The 21,593-nt window shown below is 51.4% G+C and overlaps 1 protein-coding gene across 4 annotated transcripts in view; it reads right to left on the bottom strand.

The window, feature by feature from the left end:
* INPP5J (inositol polyphosphate-5-phosphatase J) overlaps positions 1-18,949 on the bottom strand; it is a 28,477-nt gene extending 9,528 nt beyond the window's left edge. The window contains exons 1-10 of one of the 4 annotated variants that reach the window (XM_006273487.4): positions 18,833-18,949; positions 13,997-14,844; positions 12,123-12,233; positions 9,404-9,512; positions 7,366-7,482; positions 7,106-7,281; positions 3,423-3,534; positions 2,738-2,847; positions 2,133-2,322; positions 1,518-1,655 (exon numbers count right to left, since the gene is read on the bottom strand). In XM_006273487.4, the coding sequence (XP_006273549.4) occupies positions 1,518-1,655; positions 2,133-2,322; positions 2,738-2,847; positions 3,423-3,534; positions 7,106-7,281; positions 7,366-7,482; positions 9,404-9,512; positions 12,123-12,233; positions 13,997-14,844; positions 18,833-18,940 (2,019 nt within the window). In that variant the 5' untranslated portion in view covers positions 18,941-18,949. Of the gene's footprint in view, positions 1-1,517; positions 1,656-2,132; positions 2,323-2,737; positions 2,848-3,422; positions 3,535-7,105; positions 7,282-7,365; positions 7,483-9,403; positions 9,513-12,122; positions 12,234-13,996; positions 14,845-16,055; positions 16,429-18,832 lie in introns of those variants that run through there. The other 3 variants (XM_059713622.1, XM_059713621.1, XM_019490990.2) reach the window with 3 other exon arrangements.
* Positions 18,950-21,593: the final 2,644 nt, after the last annotated feature.

Below are 21,593 nucleotides of genomic sequence, written 5' to 3'. Positions count from 1 at the left end.
TGGGTCTATCTGCATAGCACAGGTGCAGACAGAAGTGACAGTTTTCACTTGACCTGGCCACAGAAACCAGTGTATAGCTGTTACCAAATGCAAGTGCATGGCTGCAGACAGTTTGGCCGATCAGATGAAAATCTGACCTCTCAGGTATCAGAGAAAGAGGTCTTAAAATGTAGCTACTTTTGTAACTGGTGTCTGCCCAGCTCCCAGCTTGTCCTGTTTTCAGAATGGGAGGAGGGAAAGGGAACGGGGGGGGGGGGGGGGAGGGGGGGGGGAGTTTATTCTGGGGAATTTTCAGCCCCCTGGAGGGTGGGGCAGGTGTACTGGAGCCCCCCCAAAATTGGGAGTGGGGGCTCCAATTCACCCACCCCACCCTTCAGCACCAGCTGGGCAGCCCCAAGAATGACCGCCCTCTTTTGCCTTTCCCCCCTCCCCTTCTGAAAACAGCGAGCCCTGGCAGACAGCCTGGCCATTGCTATGGGAACCTGGCTCCCAGCACAGCTAGATTCACCTCCCAGCTGCAACCAACAGTGAACTTCTGTTTGGTCCAGGGTAATTCGGAACGTTTTGCAAAAATTGTTACAGCTGGGCACTGCACTTCTGTCTGCACCCACAAGTCACTGCAGCTCACTGGTGACTGCCTGGGAAGCTAGCCCTTAGAGAGCACTGTCAGGAGGCAGCAAAGCCCAGAGTGCTACACCGCACTGGACGCCAGCTGCTAGCACTGCAGACAGCAGCACTGGAGCTACGAATGCCAGGTACCAGGCGAATCGATGTTGCTGTTTCAGGCCATAGGCAGCTTACCATGGGTCAGGAAAGACAGATCCCTAACCATCCTCTTATATCACACTGCACCAGCCAGGAACACAAGGAAGGGAAGAGGTAGCACTAGGCAATGGCTGTTCATGGGGACAGGCATCAGCCCAGCCTGGCAAGCTTTACCTTCCTATAGGGCAGCTCAGCTCCTAGCAGGCCACATTGTCCAGTCAGATTACACCAAGGGGGTCTTCAGGCTGCCTGATCAGGCCAGATCTCTGCTGGGCTCTGTGGCTTTTTTGTGCCAAGGATCTGGGCTTTGTCCCACCATGGGACCTGGCAGCAGATAGCTTCACTGCTCTGCACTCCCAGGGGAACCCAGGCCCTCTCTCTTGTCTTGGCCCCATGTCCTACGTTGGCTCCCAGCACCACCTGGCCTCTTGCCCAGCTCATACCCCCTATGCCACACAGAGCCAGGGCTTAGGAGTTCCCCATTCATCTGCTCAGACACTGCAAAAGACAGAGATGTAGAGGGGCAGGAATTACTGCCCTGAGGGCAGGGGGTAGGGGAAGGAGGGCGTCAAGGCTGTTTGATCAGGCTAGCTCCCCTGTCACTGGGGATTTTTAAAGGGATAGATATCCACACTGCAACACCCCAGCACTCGATGCCCTGGCCCATGTAGTGAATATGGGGGGACCCACCAGAGAGGCGAGGGGTGTCCCTACTCACTCCACCTGCCCCTAGTGACTAATGACTCTCTTACCCTGTAGAGACCTATCCAGTCCCAGGAGCTCCTATGAAAGATGCTGGCCACCTTGTATCTGACAACAGCTTGATCTGGCCTAGACCACTCATCAGCAACTTGAATCTCAACCAGGGGCTTGTCAGTCTTGGAGGGAAACTGTCAAAGAGAAGCACAGGATAAGTGGGGAGGGGCAATGGCACTGAGACTGGTTCACCAGAGATGTCTGTCGGTGATGACTGCCACAGCCACTAGGCCAGCAGCTCCTCTGTCCAAGCATTCATTAGAGATGCACCAAAGGCAGCCCCAGGTGGCTCTGTTGTAAATCCCCCTCATAGCAAGGGACTGACCAAGTATGCAAGGAGGCTCTAGGCTCCTGCGTCTGCCTGTGGCCTTACTCATGACCCTCTCTTGAAGTCCCTGGTACCTTCAGTTACTTTGTGACTCTCCTTCCCCTTAGACACAGTACAGGGGAGTCAGAAACTGCCTTCCTCCCAGGAATGAAACCCCCTCCAACAGGGGCAAGAGAGCCACCACAGTCATGAGCAAGACAGGCGCTCTAGGCCCTGCCACACCTAGGGTTGGAAGCATGGGCACCCGAGTGCAGAGGAGCTCCAGAAGACACACCAGGCTCACCTGCACTGCAAAGATGGCAGCCACTGGCTTGTGGTCGCTCACCATGTACTCCATGTGGCTGCAATAACAAAGCTGAGTCACAGACAGGATGCTCCTGCTGGGTCGCCTGCCACTGGGATTGTGCGAGGCACCCAAGGACTTGATCTTCCAGAGAATCCGATCAGTCCAGGCTGGCTTTCGCTTCTTCGCACTGCATGGTACAGATGAGAGTCACTGGGCTGCCATAGAGCAAAGCCCCCCTGCCACTGTGTCCCAACAGAGACTAGGGTAGAGGAAAGTAGTGTCTCTCTCCTAGTACACCTAGCACATCTTAGTACAGCTGCAGGTAAAGGCATGGACTGCCAGCAGTGAGACAAGGACATGATCCTTCCCCATAACTCCCTCCAACCCAGCTTGCCATACCCTTCCCCTCTGCCCACCACATCCCTTCCCACATGTACCCTCAGTGGAAGCATTTCTGTTACCATTGTGCTCCTACCACACCAGTCAACCAAGCACCAGCACCCATTTTACAGAGTAGGGTCCCACTATTCCCAGCCCCTGGTCTGATCACTAGTGTCCATTCAGGGCAGAGGTGCATCACACCCTGGCCTCCACTCTCTTACCTTGTGTCATACTTGTTGGTCCCCACATCGAATTTAAAGGTGGGTGGGAAGTTCAGGGGACCCTCCTGGAAACCACTGAGGATAGGCCACGTATTCTTGGCAATGTTCAGCTGCAGGAGGCAAGGGGCAAAGTAAATGGACAAAAATTGGTGATTCACATAACCCCACTTTCAGACCCACAGCTCCTGCACGGCCAGAACCCCATTGTTACGTTCTCTCAGGAACCTCAGAATTGAACAGCACGGGCAGCTGGAGAGCAGCTGGGGAGAACCAAGTGAAGTGCTCTGCATATGGCCCCCTCCTGAGCTAACCCAGGACCACCCTCTTTACCCAGAGAATTTTTTGGGACCCAATAATCTTTTCAATCTTCTGGTGTGGGGGAAAATAGAATGGGCCCCATGTTCTAACTTACACATTGGTATATGACTACAGGGTGGATATACCTGGAAGAAAACAGGTACAGGGGACAGGGATGTCTCCCCTGACCCTGGGACTGCCTGTAGGCAGGAGGCGCTACAGGGAGGGACATAGGCTGTGAGAGCGTTAATAAACCCCCCTCCTTTGCTCAGGTGAGCATTAACTCTGAGGCTCATTGACTAGGCACTCTGATCTCTGGGAAGCAAGGCACTCATATACATGAGCATGCCTCTACTCCTAGTAGATGGTCTGCCAGTCTAGGTCTCACCTGGTCCTTCTCCCACAGCTGGCTTAGGATGTTGTTGTCGATAGCATATTTCACAAAGCGGATGTCTAGGCTCTCAATGCGGAAGTTGAGGTCCCCAAACCAGAACACAATGCTGGAGAAAGGGAGGGCAACAGCAGGGGCAGGATGAAGAAGGGTAGCACTGGTACAGCAACCCCATTATACAGAGCAGGAGCCTGTGGCTCAAGGAACAGAAAGCAACTTTCTCTCAGTTTGCAGTGACTGATCAACAGAAAGAGAGTGTTGAGAGTCCTGCTCCAGATTTGGGATCCAGCTACTGAGTCATGTTGTCAGAGTGGGAGAGTGCCAGGTGTCCCAGGTCTTTGACTGAGACATCAGACAGCACTGTCTTCTTGAAAATAAAGGACAAGGAACATGCCCTGGGTAACCCAGTGGGGTGGGAATGGTCCTGTCCCTCACGGACAACTGGTGCCTCCTGAATTTGGGGGGGTACCCGCAGAAGCCGCTGGCGGCAACGGCAGCAGGGATGGAGCTGGCGAGCATCTGTGTACACTGCCACTGCTGTTGGCAGTGGGGGCAGAGCTGGCGAGCTTCTGCCAGTGCTGCTGGTGGTGGTGGCAGTGGGGACAGTCCTGTCAAGGTGGGCACATCGAGCTCCCACAGACGCCGCTGGTGTTGTCGGTGGCGGGGACAGCCCCCCTGGAGCACGCCTACCAGTTGCCTATGCTGTCCCTGACACCAGTTCAAGTTCACCCTGTCTAAGAGGCACTGTGGAGTGAAGCCATTCCCTCAACAAGACCAGACTGAGTGCTGCATGAAAATTCCTAGCACCTAGCATGATGGGATGTGACATCAGTACCATTGTAGCACACAAACAGTATCAGAGAGGGTGCCTTAGGAACCTACCCTGGGTAAAAAGGAGGGCTTTACTCTAGCACAGGGGTTGTCAACTGGGGGTATGTGTGGGCGGGCAGTGATGGAGTGCTGCCACCTACCACCCCATGCCACTGCCTCCCAGGAGCAGACCTAGGGGGAGGGCAGTGGTGCCCCTTTGTGGGCCGCAAAGGCGCTCCCTGGCTGGCTGGATGCGGGGGGGGGGGGGGGGGGGGGCTTGAATGTGCCAGCTGCTGCTGCCATCCACCACCCCAGGCCACCACCCACTATGCCGCTTTCCCACGGCTGGTCACACATGTGGCTCCACAGGCTGCTGATGGGTGGTGCACAATTGGCCGGGTGTGAGGCCTGTCAGCAGCTTGTGGAGCTGCACATGCAACCAGCCGTGGGAAAGCGGCACACAGTGGCCGCATGGGGTGGTGGGTGGCAGCGGAGGCAGCCCCCACCTCCACATCCAGCTGTTGCCACCAGAAGGGGTACACTTCTTTAAAAAGGTTGAAAAGCCTTGCTTTAGCAGCCTGTCCCATGCCTACAATTGTTCTACTCAGGGGCCAGAGGATTTGTGACAGTAGTGAGGACTGCAGAGTCTTACTAAGCCTGTTCATCTCCCTAAAACCAGGCCCAGAGTTTAGAGGAAATATAAGACATGGGATGGTGATCCCTGGGAAGTCCTAAGTAGATTGCCTGTACTGCCGGCACCTCCCCCAACCCCGCAGATGCTGGCAAAGCCAGTGGGGAGCAGAGCTGTGGGGTCAGCTAGATGGATGCTTCTCAGGTTCTGGGAACCCTCAGGACTGGAGTAGTTAGGGGGAGCCCGGAGAGAGAAAGGGTCTTTGGAAGAGATGGGGAGGAGCAGCTTGGGTCCCTGGGCAGATGCAGGGAGAAGCAGGATGCAGTTCAGCAGATGTGAGGACTGTGGCCAGGCCAAGGCAGCAGCCTGAATGCTCTCAGCTCTCCAGAGCACATCCTTTGCTGCAGAGGGAATGTAGGTCATTGCTGTGCTGATAACTCCTCAGCTGGCTTCCAGCCCTGCCCATCAGCTGCTGAAGCATGTCACGTGCCAAGCCCCACAGCCCTGGATATAAATAGGGCCTGGTTTAAAACAACATTTTGCATTTTTCATGAGAATCATGAAATTAAGTGATTTTTACAAAAAATGCAATTTGCAATGACATGTCATGATGTCATACTTTCTCATGATGTTGTGCTTGGTGCTAGCAAGGTAGAGGACCCAGAACAGCTGATGCTGGCCTGACCATCTTACTTCGACAGGCACCTGTCAATAGAAATTTTCACCACATATTCCTGCTCTCCCACCTGACTGCTTAAGTCAGATTTTCCAAAAAGTCATATGGGAGAGCAGGAATATGTGGTGAAGGCATTCCCCAGCAAGCAGCAAAAGCCTAGGGGTAGGGAAGGGGGAGGGAAGGAGTCACAAAAGGGTCAGCAGGAGGAGAGAGCTTGGGGATGGGTAGGAGAGGGGCTATTTGCTCCACCAGGTGGGAAAACTGAGGTAACAGGAGTTGGGGACGGGGGCAGGAACACATGCATGGAGGAGCAAACAGCCCCTTCTCTACCCAGTACCAGGGTGGTCTGCTAAGGCAGCCCTGAAACTGTTGCTGCTTCTTCCAGTGAGGCAGGGAGGAGTGTGGAGTGGGGGGTGCTGTGGGCTTTTCAGCAGTGATCAGAGAGGCCTTTGGAGTAAGCCTTCTGTTGTTGCAACTAAACCTGGCCCTAAACCTGCCTCCTAAACCAGTCGGAGACGTTGGGGGGGCGCTATGATCTGGGTACAAAAATGTGGTCCCAGCCACGATCAGGCCAAGATATTAGAGAGCTGGGCCCGTGATTTAAACCAGGCCCTAGGTATAAACAAGCAAAACCTTCTGCTTAAGTCAGACTTTCCAAAAAGTCACATGGGAGAGCAGGAATACATGGTGAAAATTTCCATTGCCAGGTGCCTGCCGAAGTAAGATGGCCAGGCCAACATCAGCTGCTCTGAGGCCTCTACCTTGCTAGCACCAAGCACAACAGCATGGTAAAGTAACCCACCACCTGGCAGACCCAGAGCAGATTCCCTGCTTCCCAGCTAGCATAGAGCAGACCACCAGCCTAGCCCCAGTACCGGCTGGTTTGTGCAGGGAATGGCTAGGCCTTGAATCTCTCTCTCCCAAGCCAGTGCCCAGATGGCAGTGGGGCCAATGGCTAAGGAGGTCAGGCTGCAGCAGTGGCAACAGGCAAAGCAGCTGGAGGGCAATCAGGGCAATATCAGACCTCACTCTCAACTCCGCTGCCAATCACTATGTCCACCAAGGCCCAAGGGCCCAGAATTCTGTTGCAAGCTGCTCCCTTGAGCCACATCCTTCAACTTCTGTTGGCCCATCACTAGCCTGACAGGGTAGATCAGGGTATGGTATATGGCCTGTGGGCCATATATTTGATTCCCCTGTTCTAAATGATCACAGGCTATGGAGAGTCAGTGCAGTGCCCCATACACAGCTGGATGGAATGCACCCTCAAGCATGAAGGTTGCACAGCTGGGTTTGGTTTCAAAGGCCTGGGGAAAGTCAAGGCTACACAAACCTGGGGTGGGTAGGTCTGGATACCTGCTCTGCAGTGCGTAGCACACCCTGAGAAAGATGCTGGCTTCTGATCCTCTCAAAGTCAGGACTCCACAGCCCAAATGCTGGGCTGATAGTGTGGGACACAGCATCACCAAAGAGCTTTAAACTTGGACCCCAGTGCCAAACTAGTGTTTGGGATGGTAAGGGGGAAAGGATCAGGGCTGGGGGAGAATGGGAGACTGTACGTACTCATGGTCCAAGATGCCACTAGCCACACGCCCTTCAAACTGCTGCATGTTGAGGATAGTGGTGAAGTCCTCCTTGCGCTGCTCAGCTTTCTCCAGGTGAGCTGGCAGGTGGCAGTTCAGAAAGCAGACCATGTGGCCAAAGATGGAGAGTCGCACGCTGACCCCACCCTTATTGCCCTGCACCAACAGGAATGCAAGCCATGTCATTGAGAAAACCCTCACTCACTTATTGCAGCTATTTCCCTTAGGGGCCCCACTCACCCAATAGCCACCTAGGCCTGTCCTGGTGCAGTCTGTCTGAATGTCCTGCAAGAAGGGAAGGTGATAGTACTTGGAAAACACCAGCAGGATCACTCCCTGCATCCGGACTGTGCTCACCTGCAAGAGGTGGAGAAGAAGCATGAAGCAGGGCATAAGCCCCTTGCAATCCATGAGGAAGAAAGTTAATGTAGGGCAGGTTTTTCAGAAGATGAAATGAGTGAAGGGGCCACACATCTTGTGACAGGGCAGGTTCCCCCCACCTTGCTATGATTTACTGCAGGGAAATCAAGCCAAGGTGAAGTTACATCCCTAGTGCTTTTATCAAGAATTTGTGGGGAGTAGGATGGTGGGGAGGGAAGGCATTGTTAATGAGGATTCATTAACAGGAATTCAGAGCTAAGGTTGTCCTGCAAGATGCTGTACCCTTCCACAATGTTGAGTTCAGTATGGTTCATACCTCAGAAAGTGAGAAAATTCAGTACAACCAACTTTAACACTGTCCCCTGGAGCTGGCAACAGGCACCCCAGGGAATCATTTGCCAAGAACATGATAACAAGGCATTGGTATTATGTGGCACTATTTTAAATAGTGGGGGATTAGTTGGAACAGCCTGGCAGAGCCACGATTGTGATGATGTGATCAGGGTCTAATCTTCCCCCTGACCATAAGTAAGGGAAGAAAGAAAAGAGGTATATTTGTGGACACAGAGATCCAGTGGGCCTCATGTCAGTCCTGTGCCATGTCAGCTGTATCCATGGTGGGGCTCTGGAGTTTACTGTGAGATTGTCAGCAAGCAGGTGGAAAACAAGAATTTTTTGTGTTTTTGCACTCTGGGCAAACCCTGCAGGACAGTGGGGGACCAGCTTCAGATTGGATACATCACTTCAGATTGGATATAAGGAAAAACTTCTTTATGGTTCAAGTGTCCAAAATCTGGAATGGACTCCCCACAGCAGTGATACAGTCACCTAACCTGGAGATCTTCAAAAGATGAATGGATGCACACCTTGCTGAGTTCATCTGACCCCAGCAGTCTTTCCTGCCTGCAATCAGGGGGCTGGACCTGATAAACTCATGAGGCCTCTTCCAACCCCTAACTTCTATGAATCTATGAAACCATGGGGGTAGGCAGGGAGGTGCTGCTGAACACCAGAGGGGTGGAGGTTCTGAGACCCAATGGGGAGCACAGGAGTCTTACCTACAGCAGGCACTCAAACAGTCCCTGGCTCCTTTCTGCCACAGCAGCAACAAGGTCTATTTCCAGCTGCTGTTGCAAGAACAATACCATGGGGCTGCTTTGCCTGCGGGTTATAGGTTTCACAAGAATGGGGATGTTTCTGTAGCCTCTACTAATATGACCCTAGGGCTAGTGCCCTGCTTACCGATCCCAGGTTAAGCATTTACCTTCACTCTGAATTTCCTGGTTTTCTGAGGCTTGACTCTTCCTGACCTTGACATTCTGAAAGAGCACGAGACTCCACAGGGTGACCTTAGCTCAACATGAATATAGATTTTTGTCAGTGAATTTTTAGTTTTCAGAACACAAGAACGGTGTTTTGAGGCAGTTAATTGTCATTCAGGCATTTGTACCTACCAGGTTTGCAGCTGAGACCTACAGAACTACAATCATTACCCTAGTGCTTAGTTAGCCCGCCTTAGCTGCACAGAATTGGTACATCCTAACTCCCATTTTACAGCTGGGGACATTAAGACACTTAGAGGGGAAGCACCCTGTCCAGAATCACCCAGAAAGTTGTTGGCAAAGCCCTCCCAGCCTTGTGCTCTAACTCTTAAGCAATACAGCCTCTTGCTGGTCCATGGTCATTAGTCTGGTGGTGGCACCAGACTGTCTCCTTTTTAATAGCTCCCTGTGTTCTTCCAGGGAGTTCTCAATAGTTCTTCATCCTTGATGAGTTTTCACTGGGTTAAGGGACATATCCTGCACTTCTGGGTAGGATGTCCAGGTGGATTTCATCAGATTTCTGCCCAAACTAAGCAGGCTCCTGAGCCCAGGATTCTTTTCACACACAACCTTACCAATACAAAGTTAAAAGGACTCAGCACATCCATGAAGAGCTCACTCCATTGGTCCATAAAGAGAGCATCCTTCAGGCGTTTATTTATCATGGAATTCACCTCCTGCAGCCTGGAATGGAGACAGACAGGAAGCTGATCACAGGGCTGCCAAGATGGTACTTGGTCACCCTCTGAACAGGAGCTGAAGTCCAATCCTAAAAAAACCCAGGATTTTGGCAACATGTAGACTCCATCCCTCCAGGACAGTCCTTGCTGCTGAGAGTAGACAGATGAGTATATCTGTATTCTGTCCAGCCTCAAGATCCCAAGCATGTGGCTTAGGCAGAGAGGCTATTCCCAGCAGAAGTGGTCTACCTGTTTCCTTCTGCACTGCAAGCTAGACACAGAGATGAACGGTAACCTGAGGGTGAGTTTTCACTTTGTGGGTGTTGTCTGAAGAGACTAAAGACACCTCCCTTGAAGTAAATGGAAGTCAATTTCCTTGATTCATAGACCTCTGGGACTCAGGAGGTCTTAGGTGTTATGGGTGCCAAGCTTAAAACTGGGGCCAGAATTCACGAGGAGCTCAAGTTTCTCATACATCAAATGTGCCAAGCACTTGGCAAAGTCTAAGCCCATCTCAGCAACAGGGAGATCTGAATAACTTTTCAAAGGCATATTATAAATCACAAAGTTATCATGGTCACATTAAATATTAAGGCACTATTTAAAGATACCTTCTAAAAGGCTCAGAAGCAATTAATAGACATCACAAACATTTGGCAGACATGAGAAGTGTGCTATAGATGCTTATAAACCCACCAACAGAAGATGGAATAGATGGATATAAGCAACCTATTGACTTATTTGACTCCAACAATCAAATATGCATTTATTAAAGCAAGAATCATTAATAAGCCCAGAAAAAAGCCCATAGAATGTAAGTAACAACCTCAGGCAGGATCTCTGCACAGAGACAAACTGCAGAGTTTCTTCTTTGAGTGTCCCAGCACCTCCATCACACTTATGTCAAGGTTTGCATCAATGGCACTTCAGGATTATTAATTATATGCCCCAGCTCAGCCTTGGCAATTATTACCAAAATGAAATGAGTGGGAAATGTTTCAAGAGAACAACCGAGGACTGTTAACAATGTCATGTGACATAATGAGGCAAAATAAAACAAGTAAGTATGTAGAAAGTGAAGATCCCTGGGGGAACTCTGGTTTAACCCAGATAAAAGGGAGGGAAGAGAAGTCATGACTCCCTGGAGACTGATAGGAATGAGGAACCATGCCAAACAGATACAGGGGACCAAACCACCAGCCTAATATATGACTGAGCAAGGGCATATCTGCCTTCCCAGGCCACTAGCAGAGACAAACCAAGCCCAAACGTAGTCTCATTCAGGCTAGCTCTTTTACTCTACACATGCAAAGCACCTAGCACAGGAGGACCACCATCCCAGCCACAGTCAACTGGCCCTACTAAAATACATAAAATAACACCCAAGTGGCCTGTCTTAAATTAGACCAGCATTGCCGACAGAATTTCACTGTACTGAACTGAGTGCTGCTTTATTGATAGAATTGCACTATTACTGGTGTCAGCAATAAAAGGACAACAAAATCTTGCCCTTGAGGCCTGCTTAGTATGTACAAAGGCAGACTGATGAGGATGAAGTTCCTATGGGACTTTGGAGGGGAGGTTTAGCTATCCAAAAGTCTGACCCTGAGAGGTGCAGGCTGCCGTTGGTTTCTATTGTAGTTGCTGGCTTGTGTGGAAGCTGGGCAAGTATGAAGAGGAGAGTCAGAGGGCAGATGATGTGGCTAGACAGTATTTTGCCCACCCCTGGGCTAGAGTGTTCTTACTACTTTTAATGTTATATTTGTGTGTGTGTTTGATTTTTAATCCCTTTCACTGCTATTCTATAACATGTAATAAAATATACATAAAAATACACACACTTAGGGAAGCAGTACTAGAACACCAGTCTGTCTGCTCAAAGGCTAGGCCTCAGTCATTTCAGGCACAGAACTCCTTTAGGACACTCAGGAGTAGTTCCAGGGGGTATGCACTGGTGCACTCATACCCCGTTTAATTCCTGGTCCACCCAAAGTTTTAAATCAACTGTCGGACAATGGCAGCAGCATTTTTAGTCAGGCTGTGCCGACTCTCTTGACTCTGGGGCATCATTATAAATCTGCCTGATCCCTTCTAAACTCTTAATTCTACAGGTATTAATGAACCTCTCTTCCTTTTAATGGTCTTTATGTTCCATCACTCAAGCTACCCTTTCTTCTGCAGTTCTGCTATCTGTTAGCTGCTCCTGATAATGAAGGTCCTATTTCACAGCCCTACAGATTGTTTTTAACTCATTCCAATAAAGTTATATTTGTTTTTGCTTCAATCTTAAACTGAATAGTATACCCATAGGCCTCTAAGCCCTAGGCCCCTAGTATACCCCTAGGCCCCTAGCATATTAATACACTTCTAGTTTCTTTGAAACTGGAGAAAAATATGTATTGTTTTACTTGTAATGATGCACCTCACTACCTGCACCCCACTTTTAAAAATTCTAGATCTGCCCATGAGGCAACCCAAGCAGTAGGTCTGTTAACCTCTCTGTGGACCTAGCCACTACAGGACAGCTTCCCTCAGTAGCCCCTGATGCACTGATATGACCTAAAAAGGGGGAGGATCCATTGGCTCAAAGGCCCCTGGCACCTCTGTTCCTTACCCAATGGCGATCATATCAGTGTCAGTCGTGTCACCCATGTTGAGGTGCAGCAGGGATGTCACATCACTCGGGGGCATGGCTGTGCCAACGTTCCAGGTGACCACAGTGATACTTGGAAAGACAAAGGAAGAGCATGCTTGTGTTCTGATACAGGGTGCTTACTCAGCCCCTCTCCAGCTCTCCCTGCTTCAACCCCGCTCACCAGTTGCCCCCCTCCCCTTCGGTTTCTTTAGCTCTTCATCCAGAAGTTGTCACTTTGGAAGAAGAAATGACTAGTCACATCCAAGGCTGAGGAATAAGGTAAGTGTCTAGAGAGGCTCAACCCAAGAAAAGCCTGTTAGGCACTCTGTCCACAGACATTACCAGGGGGAGCTGAGCCCTTCCAGGTGCATGGAACATGGGCTAACAGCACAACATTAAGCACCCACAAAACAACTGAGGAAGACTGTCCTCTGAAGCATAATTAGTACTTCTGAACTTGCTAGCCCATGTGCACAGGGCATGTATAAGCAGGCAGAAGACAAAGTGCTCAGCTTTTGGTCCTGTAGTCCTGCACCTAGACTGGGTTATCACTCGTATCCCTTGTTATGCAGCCCCTTGACTACTCCTTATGCTACTCAGGGCAGAACATGTCATTGTTTTTATAGCAAATGCAAATTATTTTCAAATACACATATGAATATGTTAAGCCATTTGCACAACACATAAGAGCACCAAAGGGCAGGGGGTTCAAGCCCCAGAGCCTATGCTGTACTAATGGGTCATACTGGAGGCTGCAAGGGAAGCCAGCCAGGGAGCAGATGCTGTCACAGAAGCAGGACATCTCACAGGGAAGCACATGATATGGAAGCTGGTTGGACTTTAGGTACAATCTCTGTATATAGTACTTCCAGAGGCAAGTCAAGGCTTCTCAAGTCAAGAGAGCCTCCTTGGGTTAGGGCATCTTCAGGGGAATTGATTCCCCAAAACTTGTTTCCCCAATCCTTGTTCAACTTGGTTGTCCTCGAGGCAGAGCTCAACTTCTTTCTTAGGTCTCTGGGGAGGAAAGGGTCAATTGAAGTCTGGGGAAAATGGTCCTTGTTCAGACAGAATTTCAGCATAGTTAGCTGTTCCTTCCGAAACAGCTACCGACTGAGAACAGATTGAGTTTTCAGTGCCTGGCAGAGCCCAGGGCAGGAATTCGCTCTCCTTGATGCAGAGCTGCTATTAACACAATGCCTTAACATAATAGTGCAGCATGTACTAAACACCAACCAGCTTGCTCTACTGATGGCATGGGCAGACAGTACCCTTGCAGGTGTGGAAAGCATGATATGGTTCCAGGGTGGGTAGACAGGGCAGTTCCAGAGATCTGGGAGCTGGGATGTGACATGAAAGGAGGGAGTGTCAGTCCCCATAGCCCTTTAGGCTCATCTCCCCTTGGGCAACGTATCTCAGGCCACTCCCAACTCTTGAGGACAGGAAGCAGGTGACAATCCCATATGGACTCTACTCCCTCTTGTCCCTGCCTTTATGGAAAGGACTCTGCTAGCCCATGTGGGCTAGGATGGCCTCTGTTGGCCTCCTTAGCTTTGAGTGGAAGACCCAGAGGCTACATTTAGAGAGGACAAAAGCAGTGATTTTTCTACTTCTAAACACCAAGAGAAGCACACCCACAACCAGGCCCCCACTCAGTATTTGGAGTGTTGCACCTCCTTCTTCCTAGCCCACAGCAGTAGAGCTTAGAGCACTACACATCTCTGGAACAGGCTCTGATTTCTTATGTAATACCCCCAAAAGTCTGCCCAGCACCCCAGTGAAAGGCTGAACCTCCCTCCTCACGGTAGGGGTGACAGGCTGATGAGCCTGCCCCAGCTTCACAGACCCATGCTCACCGGAACGTTGTGTCTTCAGCAGCCCGGCCCTGCAGAGCCTCAGAGGCGTCCACGCAGCTGGGCAGGCCAGGGGATGAGCCAGCCCTCCCGTAAGAGGTGAACTCCTCTGACTCAGCTTTCAACAGGATCCCAGGCTTGGAGGGGCCTATCCTTCCTCCTGAGATGAGCTCACTGGAAATGGCTTTGGGGAGGCTCACAGGTCTGTGGGATGAGCCAGTTCTGCCTGCTGAGAGATAGTCGCTGGACTCAGCTTTGGGAAGTGCTTCCTTCCGCTCCATGAGGAGCAGTTTTCCTGAGGTGGCTGGATCAAAGGTGCAGAGTTCTGGTAGTGGGGACCGGCTGGGTGACTGGTTGAGCTTGACAGAGGGTGAAATACCAGCATGGGATGCAGAGCTGCCAGAGCCAGGGGACAGAGGCCTGCACTCCCCTGGGGACAGTAAGTTAGGCAGTGTGAACATTTGGACCCCGCCTGCCCCATCAGGTTGGGCTCTGTTGACCTCCAAAGACAACGGCTGACTAGGCCTGCTTAGGGACCTGTCCTCTGGCCCACTGTACTGTGATCCATCAGGCTGTGAGCGAGAGGGTCCAGAGTGAAAAGGGTCAAAGAGCACATCTGGCCAGGAACCCCTCTGCATTGGAGGTATGCTCCCCCCAGGGAAAGCTGCTGAGAGGGCCCCACTGGACCCCTCAGGTTGGAATCTAACAGACCCCTCTGTGCTGAACTGGGCTACAATGGGACCAAGTAGTCCAGGGGAGGTTGCTGTAATGGAGCCCCTTGGTGATATGGACTGGGGCCCAATGGACGAGGATGATCCCTGATCCATGTTGTCATGGTGACTCAGCTCCATCTTAGAGAGAAAAAACAGAGAGTACATTAGACTCTGCTGCACAAGGTGTCCCCTTCACCCTGAATGTAGACTCTCCTTTCTGCCCTTGTACTTGCTACTCATTCATCCTGTGAAAAATAGCATACATCAACCCAACATGAGAACCAGCCTGACTCAGGGCTGCTCTCATCTTACAGCTAATGGGGAAGCCTAGAAGATCCAAAGAACTTGGGATAAGGATGGACGAGAATATGCTGTTATCTGTATTCTCTGTAGGTCACCCCATTTCTCTCAAGAGGAGAGCATCAGTCTTATTTTAGGGCAGGCCTCAGGCCCCGACACTGTGACCTTGGATGGCTGAAGCTTGGGCACAGGAGTCAGTGTGGTTTCCCTGGCCATTATGCACAGGGCTCTCTTCCATTTGCTTATTGCTTCCATTTGTGGTGGAAGCTGAGGATTTGCCAAAGCCCTTTGGGCAGACAAGACATTTCTAGACCAGGATCTTCCTTCTCTACCTTTCCCACTCTCACAGGGCACCGGAGCAGAGCACTGGGGTGAGCTACTGTGTGTTCGTGAGCTCCAACACAAGAAAGCAGGATGGGAAGCTCCAAATGACCAAGATGGAAGTACAGATTACCCTATCAGGTTGTTTGCATTCCAGAGCCACTTTGCCTGAGAAAAGGAAATTTGAGGGGCCAAAAAGATCCAGGTCTCATGGCAGCCCATATCCAGCCCTGGGAGAAACAAGTCAATGAGCTCTTGACACAGATACTTCTGCCCCCCAGCCAGCCTTTTGGGTCACCACTCAACACTGCTGCCCCCACCACTTCAGCTTTCTTTCCTCCCTAGCAATCAGAGCAGTGAGGGTTTCCTGTTGTAAAGGCTGACTCAGAGGCAAAGGCAGGCTTATATAGCAGCAAGGAAAGCACTTTCTAGCTCCTTCAATCATGGTCTCAGGGCAGCACAGCAAGGTACCGAGTTGTGAGTAACCATGTCTGCACTGCATAGGCACTCACACAGCACCAGCTGGACACCTGCTGTCTTGTTCTCACAGGCACTGGGTTCTGTGTGCAGTAAGGAACAGTGTGAAAAGAATCTTTTCTTCAGCCATTCCAGTCCTGGTGAGCCAGCTTAGAGCAGAGAAGCAGAGGCAACCTCAAATGGGTCACAATGGGGTATCATGAGATTTTAGGAGCTTGGGAGGGAGTACAAAGGCCTGAAAAGTGACAGACCTTGTAAAAGCATAGGGCAGAAGATTCACCAGTGCTCAGATAAACACTAAGGAGACCACAGCCATACACAGGAGGCAATGCTGAACACTGAAAACCAAGAACAAAGGTCCAGATTTTGTTGATCCAACTGCTATGTAGGAGGCAATGGCACCAAAAGACATGTGGTGGGGAGCTGACTTTAGAAGAACCCCTCACTGCCACAGCTCCCAGCTGCCATTGCTGCATTCATAGTGAGCTAAGAAATGCCAGACTGTTCCAGATGGAGTGGTGAAGGCTGCAAAAGCTCATCTGATGGCAGAAGGAATGGCCCTCTGAATAGAAGAAGATAAGCAGTGTGCCTGTTCTGTGGGAGAAAAAGATCATTAACACTACCAGAGTCATTTACACTACGAAGAGTGATATACATGAAAGGACCTGGCCTTCCACACGCACTCCCACTTGCCCCCACTGGTTGCTGGTGTGTGAAGGTCCCACAATACATGGGGGTAGTGCACACACAAAATAGCAGGCCTGACCCCTTCCTTCTGACTGATGGAGCGGAGCACTGAGGGGTTCAGCAAGGGACAGTTCTCAGGCCATGCTTCTTCCCAATCCTCAGGCTGTCTGCTGTTTTCCCTGCCCAGCTTGACCTGGGTCTTCTGTGTATAGAACAGAATATGAAGGATCAGGGGCATCACCCAGTGCCACAGCCCAAGGCCCATGGTAGAATGAACCCCACTCCACCAGAGCCTTGGCTTCCTCTCCCCTTGACCATGGTACCTGCAAGCCCCACAGCCACTTTTGTCCCAGCACTCTGGCCTGGCTCACACCATTTGTCCTTTTCAATGAGGGGCTGTGTTTCCATCTCTGCTCAACAACCATGGAACCCTACAGCAGGAAGCGGGGTTCTCTCCCCACCCCAAGGAACTGGTCCTCTTTCATAAGCTCTAGTGGGACAGAAGGCCTATTAGGCAAGAGCAAAGGATGAGGTATAGCAGCCAAGATCCCCCAGCCATCATTAATCCAATTAAGGGGAGATTGATAGGGGGGCAGGCAGACATTGGCTGCTGTCCCTCATCATCTTCCCCTTAGTGGAGTAATTGTATCCTCTCTACAAAAAGGAAAGCCCAGGGCTCCTGGGTTCTATTCTTAGTTCATTCTGTGCTTTCAGGCAAATCACTTAGCACAGGTGCCCCACTGGATGCAAGTGTCAGGGAGACAGCCCTTCATCTCCAGATGGCACAAGTGCAATATTGGGACATGAGGCTAAGGTCCAACAATGGTTAGCAATTCCAGGCACTGAAACCAGACAGCCCAAAGGTCCAGGTGCTAACTTAGCACTGGGCAAGATCAGATTCCTAGAAGTGCTCTCAGGCTGGATCCCAAAAGCTACTTATCCTTGGGTTACAGCTTGGTCTTAGTGTTCTGCATTAGGTTGCAGTGGCATCTCAGTTGCTTCTGTGCTCAACTCGGCTGTCTGCAACATGGGGATGTTGATGCATCCCACCTGGGGCTGGACCCAAGGCTGAAGATATATAACAAGATATGACAGATATCTCAAGCTGCAGATTTTATGGATGCTCTTTAGAAGCAGGTACCAATACTCACCTCCTCCCTTGGAGCCCTACTCCCCTCCATACCCTTCATTTCCCCTCTCATCCCTGGAAGAGCACAAATCCAACTTGCTGACACTCATAGCATTCCCTTAATGTCTCCTTCATTTCTTGGTAACCCTCCTTTGGGATTTCTTCCCTTCCTCTAAGGGTAGGCACTATACTTTCAGCTCCAGGAATGAGCTCTACCCCGCAAATTTGTGGGCTCCTGGATAACACTGTCAGTTCAGCCAACATTCACACGGTGTGAAGTGGGCAGGGAGGGGGGCAGAGAAGGGGAAGGGACAATCAGGGTCATCCTACTGAGGAGCAGACTGGAGTGCAGCAGGGAGATAGGCAAAAAGGCATATGCACCTGAAACTAGATAAGCTGCAAGTGCCACACAGGTTTGCTATAGGTCAAAGAAAGTCCATTGTGAGGCAAGAAGACGACCACTTGGGGAGAGGTACAAAGGGGGGGGGAGGGGGGATGGAGCAGGGAGGACCCTGAAGGGCAGGGCTAGGCAGATCTTGCCTAACTTCACATCAGTGAACTTCCTGCCCCAGTGAAAGCTTGCCGGGCAGCGGGAGTGACAGGAAGCTCCAGATTCAGGCCAGAGTTGCATTCAGCCCCTATGAGCTGCAAGAGTCAGAACTGCTTTCCTTGCTCCACAAAGCACAGCTCCCCATGCACACCTCACACTCGGTCTCTCCACGGCTCCAGATCATCTTTTGCTACCTTGTCATGAAATGGCCCAGGCCCAGCACCAAACTCCCGCAGGCCTGAGGCAGAGCAGGAGAAACCAGCCATTAGCCTGCTCACCTGTCAAATCTCTGGCAGCCGTGGGCGAGCAGTCAGGTGGCACTGCCAAGAGGCAGCAGGCCCCTCTGTACGGGGCAGGAGCCGGGCTGCCGGCTCCTCCCGCCAGCGGTGCCAAGGGCGCTCGGCCGCTCGAGCCCCGGGGAAGCGAGGGGGCAGCCCGCGCTGGGCGGTGTGTCCGCGGGCCCCGTGCTGCCGGCTCCCAGAGCTCCCTCCAGCCTCACGGGGGCCTGGGCTCCGGGGGCAGCACGGCGTGGTGGTGCCCTTCCCCGAGCAGCCCCGCTCCCCTGCCCAGGCGGCGGCCAGGACAGCCATCGGCAGCGCCAGCCTCCCTGCCCGGCCGCCCGCTCCCCATCGGCCGCCCGGCAGCAGGTGCGGGGCCCTCACCTTGCGGTGGCCGCTACCGGGCTCGCCTCCCGCCGGCGGGGGAGCGCCCCGGGTCCGGGCCGGCCCCTTCCTCCGGCCGCCGCCGCCGCCGCCGCCGCGCTGCTCCATCGCCGCTGATGCTCGGGTCTCTCCCGCAGCCCGGGGAAGCAGTGACGTCATCACCCCCACCTGCGGGATTTAAAGGAGCCGGAGCAGTAGCCGGAGCCGGGCGCGGTACCTCTGGCTCCACGTGCCGCGCGGGGCTGGATGCCGGGGTCGCCACGGCACTGCTGGAGGGACGCCCCACGTGCACGTCTCCCCGCAGCTCGGGGCGCCTGGTGCCGTGCTGGCGAGTCGGAGGCGGCGCTGCAAGCCCGCACCCTCGTGCCCGCGCCCCCGTTTTGGGCACACGCCGGGGCCGGTCCCACGAGCATCCCGCTGCGGGCTCCGCGCAGCCAGCCCCGGGCCCCACGCGCAGCCCCGCAGCGCCCCGCGGCTCCGGCCCTGGGGCCAAGGACCGGCCGGAGCCCGGCGGTGGCAGGGCTGGAGCAGCCCGGCGGGGCAGAGAGAAGGGCTTCGCTTTCCCAGCCAAGGCCCCTGCAGTCGCGCCATCTCCGTTATTTGGCGCTTCCCAGCCTGCTTTTTTGTGCTGGAGCTCCAAATGAAATCACCCCGTTTCTCTCGAGGAGGGATCAGTCCTATTTCCAGACAGTCCTCGGGTCCTGGCACTGTGGCCTGGGATGGCTGAAGTGGGCACAGGAGTCGGTGCAGTTTCCCCGGCCCTCATGCTCGCTGCAAGGAGGAAGCGGGGATTCGCTAAAGCCCTTTGGGCAGGCTGGAGCTCGCAGACACAGGCTGGCTCCTCTCAGTGCCCTGCCAGAGTGGGGAAGGTAGGGAAGGAAGATGCTGCTCTAGGAATGTTTTGCCTGCTCATTAACCTCCTTCTGATGATCCTGGTCCTTGAACCAAAGTTTCTTTTCCAATCTGAACCTACTTTGCTGCAGAGTGCAGAAGGCATGGCAGGGCCTTGGAATTACAGCAACAGAGAGAGAAAAAAAAGTGTTCTTTATGGCAGACCTTTAGGTATTTGAAGACTGTTATCATGTCCCAGCTTTATGTCCTTTTTCACAAGCCGAACATGCTCATTTCCAAGTCTCTCTCTTACCTTCCAAGCCCTTTATCATTTTTTGTCACCCATCTCTTTCCAACTTCTCCATGTCCTTTTTTACACATTAGACCTCATCTACAGAAAAAGGTGCCACATAATAATGACACAAACTCCTTCTGCGTCTTGCATCCATTCTGTTGATGTAACCCAGGGTGGCATTTTTTTTTTATTTTATTTTTTTTGCAGCTACATCACACTGCAGACTCAGTACGAGTCTGACTCAAGAGTTTTGGTGGATCACAATCTCCATAGTGCTGCCTTCCAGCCAGTTGTCACACATTTAATATTTGTGTTTTTGATTACTTCCCCGTCCCCTCACCCCAGAGGTGCAACGCCTTGAATTTGTCAGCACTGAAATTCATCCTATTGGATTTAGCCTATCTTTCTACTTTATCAAGATCCTTCAAAATTGTGCTCCTGATCTCCAGCATGTTTGCAGTCCTTCCCAGTTTTGAGTTATCTGGGAATTTGCTCAGGAAGCATTGTACTGTATTCCAGTTTTCAAATCATTAATAAACATGTTAACAGTGCCAAGACCAGAATCCCTTTGGGACTCTGCTCAAAACCTTTCACTTGTAGCTATTGAGTCAGTTGTCTATACAAGTTTATGTAGTTTCATCTAGCCCATATTTCTCCAATTTGTTTATGAAAAAGATCATGTGGGACTTTGACAACTCATTGAAGACCATATGCATGGCACTCCCTTTGTCTACCCAGCCACTTATTTTGTTTAAGGAAATCAAATTTGTTTGGCATAATCTGTTCTTGGCAAATCCACGCTGGTTGTTCATGATCAGCCTTTCCTCCCTCAGATGCTTACAAATGGACTTCCTTCTAATACATTCTAGGAACTTGCTGCGTATTGAGGTTGGGCTGATTAGTCTATAAGTTCTCTGGGTTCTCCTTTAAAAAAAAAAAGAGAGAAAAGTAAAGAGAGGGAAAAAAAGAAAAAAGAGAAACACCAGTTCTCTGGTATCTTACCTGTCTCCTACAACTTGATAAATGTTATTTGCCAAAAGCTCAGAGATCTCCTCTGCCAGTTTCTTCAGTATCCTGGGATGCAATTCATCAGGCTCTGCTGATTGAATTCACTAAAACTAATCAAAATCCCTGGTTGTCTTGACCCTCAGCTTGTCCCCTTCCACTTCCAAATAAAGTGTGTGTGTGTGTGTGTGTGTGTGTGTGTGTGTGTGTGTGGATCAAGTCAAAATAGCTGCTGAGCAAGCAGCATTGTCTTCTTCACATCTTCTGTTAAGAGTTCCCCCTGCCTAGTTAATAGTGGACCCACAACTTCCTTTTTTCTTTTCTTGCCAACATATTTCTAGAACCTCTTTTTGTCCTTGACTTACCTCACCAGTTACAGCTCATTTTTACCTTTGCTTCTCTGATTTGGTCCCTGTAAGTTCTTGCTATTTCCTAGTATGCTTCCTTGGTAGCCCACCTGCCATTCCATCTCCTGTACGCTTTCATTTTGCTTTTAAGGCATCATAGATGTTTCTTGTGCAAGTCCAGTTGTTTCTTCCTGTTGTTCTTATGTTTTCGTCACTTCAGAATAGTTTCTTGTTCCGTTTCCTATACTGTGCCCTTTAGAAGCTACCAAGCATTCTGAGCCCC

This window comes from Alligator mississippiensis, chromosome 10 (genome assembly GCF_030867095.1).
Source record: "Alligator mississippiensis isolate rAllMis1 chromosome 10, rAllMis1, whole genome shotgun sequence".
Lineage (NCBI taxonomy): Eukaryota > Metazoa > Chordata > Crocodylia > Alligatoridae > Alligator > Alligator mississippiensis.
The sequence above is the reverse complement of the archived record's forward strand: the minus strand, read 5'-3'. Positions and strand labels throughout refer to the sequence as shown.